General features: G+C 38.5%; 1 protein-coding gene across 1 annotated transcript in view; it reads left to right on the forward strand.

Annotated features, from left to right (window-relative positions):
• LOC104941998 (mannosyl-oligosaccharide 1,2-alpha-mannosidase IC) overlaps positions 1-6,704 on the forward strand; it is a 206,281-nt gene that overhangs the window by 192,946 nt on the left and 6,631 nt on the right. The window contains exon 5 of the mRNA XM_010767183.1: positions 4,857-4,951. Coding sequence (XP_010765485.1) covers positions 4,857-4,951 — 95 coding nt within the window. The remainder of the gene's footprint in view (positions 1-4,856; positions 4,952-6,704) is intronic.

A 6,704-nucleotide genomic window follows, 5' to 3' on the forward strand; every position in this document is an offset into this window, starting at 1 on the left:
TACCTTCTATTTAATATTCAGCATGGTAGTATCTCGACATCTATAGTTGTAGTGTTAAATCAGTAGGCTTCGGTGTGCATCACTCCATGTCATTTCGCTACTAAATTCATCTCTTTAGGAAATAGTATATTAGCCACATGCTAAATGCTAACCGGAGATGAAGGATTTTCAGAATAAAAGCTTAACTGATTGTGCACGAGAATTTCTTTTTTTCAGTATAAAACAGCATTTAAACTGACGGTATGTTTAAGCTACATTATACCATCAAAACATTGATTTTAATTTCTAACACTAGCCAACAGAGTGGTGCATTGACGAGTCCTAAAACCAGGAAGTGAGTCAGCATTTCATCACTTCCTGTTCCCTCGTCTCAGAGCCAATGGGATTTCTCCATAGGATTTTGGAAAATAGCTGGAAATAAGGTCTCTGTTTGACACAAATTTCAGAGACTGATCATGTTTTGTTCTACAACATTAAATACATCAGCAGTGACCCCACTGGTGATTTTTGGAGAGTTGACGTGTCTGAAAAACAATGGTTCTTAACATGTGGCTGAATAGGACTACAGAAGTTGTCGAGGCCGTTGTACGTCATTACGCCGAACACGTAAACACTCCCGCTAAGTCTGTTTTCCGTGTTCTGCTTGAAAGCAAGTACCTGCCTCCTGCAAACTGTTAAAACAAAATCTTCTTACCTTGTACCATTTAGAATCTATATTTTTGAATATGAATCTTAAGTTGGCGTGACGTTGAAGTCGTGCGACCCTGCTGTAGTTCGTTTATAGCATAACGTTAGCATTTTGCTTCTGGCGATTCGATTTATGATTAGAAAATTAGGTAGGCTAGACATGTGGATATTATCCGGCTGAACAAAACGTGCATTTATCTAACAGGTTCGTTCCACAGACCTTATTTCGAGCTATTTTCCCAAATCCTATGGAGAAATCCCATTGCTTTTTTGTCGAGGGAACCCATACGCACCTTATTTCCGTGTAAATACGTCATCCCTGCACCACTCTATAGAAGTGTGTGTATTCCATAGTGATGTAACTTTCAGGCAGGTGTGTGAGAGAAACTCCCTCTGGGGGGAACTACAGGAAAACCCCATAAGATTAAAAAAGGGCCCCTTTAACAAAATGTAAAGGAAATTATTTTCAAACATTGTTGTTATTAAACTCACTGATTAGACCTAGCACAAAATGCCCCAATAAAACACTAATCACTTTTGTGACAAGTTAACTTCTGAATCTCTTTCTAAGTGTCAGCAAGTGCAATTTTGCAGTAATTTTCTTTTTTTTTATTACGCAATTTGACATTGCTATGACATTAAAAAAACAATATAATATGCAGCCCTAATGTGAGTTTACCATCCTGTTTTACAAAGTGCACACAAACTTAAGTATATAAGAGGAAGTCTGTGTGTGTGCTTGTTTTTTAACAGTGTGTCTGCTCTGAATGTGTGTGTGTGTGCCTGTGGGCCTCTGGTCTGCCTGAGCATCAGCGGTGGTAGAAAGGACCGAGGAGGAGGAATGAGACCGGGCAGAGGGTCATTAGTGCTCTCTTTGATATAATAGAGAGCCAGGGGACTGAGAGGCAGTGGAACACACACACACACACACACACACACACACACACACACACACACACACACACACACTCACACACACACTCACACACAAACATCAAGCTGTGTATTATGCTGCTCTGTATTATTCTACCTGAATTAACCCTGACTTTGTTTCGCCACCTATGTCCACACATTTTTGGCAATAAAAAAAATCACAGTCCTTTTCCTCAAATGCATAGAACTAATGTCTACCTAGAAAACATAAAATCGAGTTTAAATACATTTTTCACCAACCTGCTTTGAAATATATAAACAGGTTTTTGAAGCCTTGAGTAGTATATATTTTGGCCCTGAGGGTATAAAACATTATTTCGGGGGATTTATTTTCAAGGTCCAGCTTATAGCAATAAAAGTACATTAAATAAAATAAACAAATAACTGGGACACAATTATGTTACCAAGGAAGATGCATAGCTACTTAAATACACAAAGAGTATGTCCAGTATGAGCAACACCAGGGTAATATGAGTAGCTTTAGCAATACAAAAAGTATTTCTGTGTTTGTGTGACACTATTTGATCATCAGTTATTTTGCTTTATAAATGTCCTATTTGCGGCCAGTGTATTTAAAGCACTATTTAATAAATGGACTGGTATTTAGACACACATACTTACTGTGCTAAGTGAGCACTTTGAATGTAATGAAAGATCTTGTCCGACACGCTGTTGTATTTGAGGGTCAAGCATTCAGGGTGTGTTGCAGAAAACATCTTCTGACAGCTTCTTATTTACAAGCCGGCGTGAAACAGCCCTTCTGAAAAATGCAAAAACAAGAAAATGGCCAGCTCTTGCAATTTGGAAACTGCAGTTGTCAAGTCAATGTCTCCTCTAGTTTGTTTATTCATTTATCTGTGTATTCATTTATTCATTTTCCAACTATTTTGCATTCCTCGTTCCTCACAGTGAGAGTCAGTGATGTTTTTGTAGAGATCACACGGCTGTTGCTTCGATAACGTTTGAGAGGGTTATGGGTAGTAGAAGCAGTGGTAGTTATAGGCCAATTTAACTCGGGGGGCCAGGCTGGAGCCAGTTATTTCATGAGAGGGGCCCAATAAAAGTGGGTTAAAAGGACTAAGACAGTATAAAGTAATTGTGTAAAATAAACATAAAATACAGTAATTGCTATTTGGTTTTATAAAGGTATTTGTTTTAGTAAGGGTAAGTTATAGTCCTTTGTTATAGTTTTTTTCATTTAGAGTATTTGTTTTAGTAACTTTAAGTGACAATTGAATTAAAAAACATAAACACTATTTGCTTTTATAAGGTAATGAACAGTTTAATCTCCACTGTACATCCGGGTCTCTGATTTGATTTAGTTCCAATAAATCGTAATATTGTTACCTTTTTTTTTGGAGGGGTTTGTGTTACGGGGGCACTGGCCCCTGTTGGCCCCCCTTAGAACTGCCCCTGAGTAGGAGGACACTGCAGATACTGGCTTTGAAATATGCATGTTAAGCAAAGAGAGTCCTGAATAGTCTACGTATATGATGTATGTACGTTTTATGATATATGTGCGTAGTCTAGATGTGTTTTTAGGTACGAAACAATGGAAACAAGTACTGCATTACAGCAAACATTAAATCTACAGTAATATTTGTTCACTCTGCTTGGTGAAAGCGTCTTTTATCGACTACAAGCTCAATGATTACAATCCTGGTGAAGGTCAGTGGTGTGTACTATCTGATTGTAATTTGTTTTTCCCATTTTCTCTTTAACTTGCTCAATATTTCTGCTGAGTCACCGCTCCACTCTCCAAACTCTTTTCCTGTGTGCGTTTTCTCTTCGTCTAGACTTATTTTTCCCCTCTATATCTATTCAGCGCCCGTCTCTTCTCAATCACTTCTTCTGCTCTCTCTCATGTCTCTGAGGCTTTCTAGTCTTCTGAAGAATATCCTATTTTCCTCCCGCCTCGGCTACCTTTGTCTCCTCAGACGTCTCTCCCTTTGTCAGGGGTTTCAATATCTCACTCCTCTGTCGTCAATTTTTCAAACATTGTTCCCGCTGGCTAATGGAGAGTTTGTGACTGATAATCCGGCTCATAAGGTGATCCATTAACTTTGCCACAGCCTCGGCCTCAGAGGGCCCGGTGGAGATGGGGAGGAAGTGCGTTGGCTTGAAATGGGGCTGTTGTAGATTACATCGATGAGATTGCTTTTAATCCTGCTGGAGCTCCGTTGTAGCCGGCCTCATGTTTCAGATAATTAGCTTTGGAGGGGAAATGTGAGCAGGCCTGTGACAGTGATTTATTTTAGGCTTGGATGAGTTGAATGGCAGTTTTTTTTCTTTGCAAATATGTTAGGTCTTTTAAATGTAGATATGCATGACGTTGTTACTTTATTATAAACATGATTTCTGAAGAATTGGCGTAAAGTCCAACAATTTTCCGATACTCAGCCTAAACATCGACAATCCACTGTCACAGAAAGCTTTCATACTGCAAGCCCTTTCTGTTCATACAATAGTGTGCTAGTCTTCCTCTCTCTCCCACTCCTGTGCAACTTCAAGAAAGTGGCGCATGGTTTGGCAAAAATGCTGTTTTCATCCCACCTTAAGCGAACAAGTGCAATTGCTATTTGTCATAGCTTTGGTGTGCCGTTGCTTAGTGCTTACCAACGTTCAGTGGTTCCCAGTCTGTGTAATACATGGAATACAGATTTTTTATAAAGAACTTTAAAACCTCCAGACCAAAGTGATGTACAGTCAAATAAACAAACAAAACGTCCAACAAATCCCACAGCAAAGCTCACACACCATAAAACAAGTACAAGTAAAAAACAATAAACAATTTAAATGCAATAAAAGCAACAATCTAAAAGAGGTCAATACGCTAAGGAGAAGAGGTGGGAAGTCTGTACAACTTCAAGAAAGTGGCTCATGGTTCGGCAAAAAACCTTTCCTCTGTTTTCATCCAACCTTAAGCGAACAAGTGCAATTGCTATTTGTCATACTGTAGCTTAGGGGTGCCGTTGCTTAGTGCTTCAGTGGTTTCCAGTCAGTGTAATACATGTAGCATGCACCATACCTCCTCTTTCTTTGCCTTTTTACTGCAATGAATGGTAAACATCGACGCTGTACTTACGTGAAGAAGTTAAGATCAAACTTGGTGATTCATTTGTGTTGATTTATTTTTACACGTTAAAGTTTCTAGATTAATCGTCAGCGTAAAGTTGACAGCCCTGGTTTCTACATATGCTGTCTATTCACCAGATTGCCCCTTTTTTATGTTCCAGTTTTACAAGAAAAAGGTGGTGGAGCTGGGAGAGAAGCTGCTGCCGGCCTTCAACACGCCGACAGGAATCCCCCGAGGAGTCATCAACCTGGGGAGGTGAGTCTCAGCAGCAGCCTTCACCTCCAGAAGTCCTCCATCCCAGATAACAGACAATTTCAAGTTCTCCTGCTGGCTGGCATTAATCAGCACAGATTGCATTTTATTCATCTTGGCAACCAGAGGCAGAGCTTATTTCCAAAACGTGAGCCGAGTGTGAAGTGAGAAATGTCAACAAACAAGAAATGATCTCAGATTGTGTTCAGCGTTGCTCTATATCCTCACTTACATGAAATGACACTGAATTTGTACTTTCAGCTGTTGCAATGCCTTGGGACATCTTGGTACATAAATGTTGCAAAACGATAAAAAATAGATCCAAATCTTTTAATGACAAAAGTGAGAGCCACGTGAATTTTCTGAAATGATAGTTCTAATTTATCGTGGATGAAAAAATAAATGAAGAAAACTAAATTAGCAAAAGGAAAACAGGTCTAAACAAACAGGCTCAGTCTCTGTTTATTGACAATGGAACAGCTGCAGGCTGAGCTTTACAATGACGATAACATTTGAATAAGAATGAATCTGTGTTCATAAACACTTTGGAAGATCACATGAATAATATTTGCATGTATTAAAACGAGTTGTTCATTTTTAATCTGTTCCAAACCATTACCTTTGTAATCAAAACATCTTTATTGACACAATTGAGTGTTAATGCCACGGTTACGCAACACCACATCAAGCTTTTTTCATCAATTTGACCGTGTGTGTGTGTGTGTGTGTGTGTGTGTGTGTGTGTGTGTGTGTGTGTGTGTGTGTGTGTGTATTAAGCAGGTCTGCAGAGAGGAAATGAGCCTTCTTTATTTTCATTTTACAATTTAATAGTGAGACAGCTTTTTTTGACAAACTGATGAAAGCTGACTTTCAAATTATCATCGCTAGCCTCCGTGCCCACAGCCGTCAAACATCTCTCCTGTTGTTCATGCATCTCTCCTTCATGAACAACAGGAGAGATGTTTTCTAAATGGTATGAAAAAAAAGCTCTTATTGATATTTAAAGTTGAATTAATTCCAATAAATCAGAGATACAGGTGAAACCTTTCTTTCTTACTCGATGTTAGAAACAGGTCTGTTGAGTTTTTTTTTACTGAACACGATCCATGACATTAGCACTTACATGAAGATATCACAAATAAATGACTTAAAGGTTACATAAATGGTGAGACAGTAGTGAGAAAAAGTACAGTTAAATACATAAGCAGGCTACATACAAAATGGGTTCCTCAGAACAAACAATCACATGCGTCCATTTTTTCTTTTACAAGTGTAAACAGTGTTTGCTAAATAGCATCAAACTTCTGAGCCTCTTGTAAAATAGTGAATTTTCTACAATTTCGAATGATCTATAATGTCTTTAATCCATGGCTTAAAGGTGTGAGGGAACTTTTCTTTCCATTAAATCAGTATGATCTGTAGAGAGAGATGCAAAAGCTTATATTTTGTGTAATGCGGACTAAAAGGTATATCTTGAGAGCTACTCTGAATACTGCAGTAGTAGCAGAAGGATCTTCGGATGAAAAATATCTGAAAGGTTTTTGCTTAATGATGAAGTGTGCCATGATCTAAAGCAGTGGTTCCCAACCTGGGTGGCACGCGATTTGAGGCCAAATATCATATTTAGACTTTTTTTTTTTTTTGTACCTTTTTTTTTTTTTACATATACCGTAATTTTCGGACTATAAGGCGCACCTGAATATAAGCCGCAGCAGCTAAATTGAATGATGTGTACATATATAAGCCGCACTGGACT

Source organism: Notothenia coriiceps, unplaced genomic scaffold (genome assembly GCF_000735185.1).
Source record: "Notothenia coriiceps isolate Sejong01 unplaced genomic scaffold, NC01 NC01_scaffold00004098, whole genome shotgun sequence".
Lineage (NCBI taxonomy): Eukaryota > Metazoa > Chordata > Actinopteri > Perciformes > Nototheniidae > Notothenia > Notothenia coriiceps.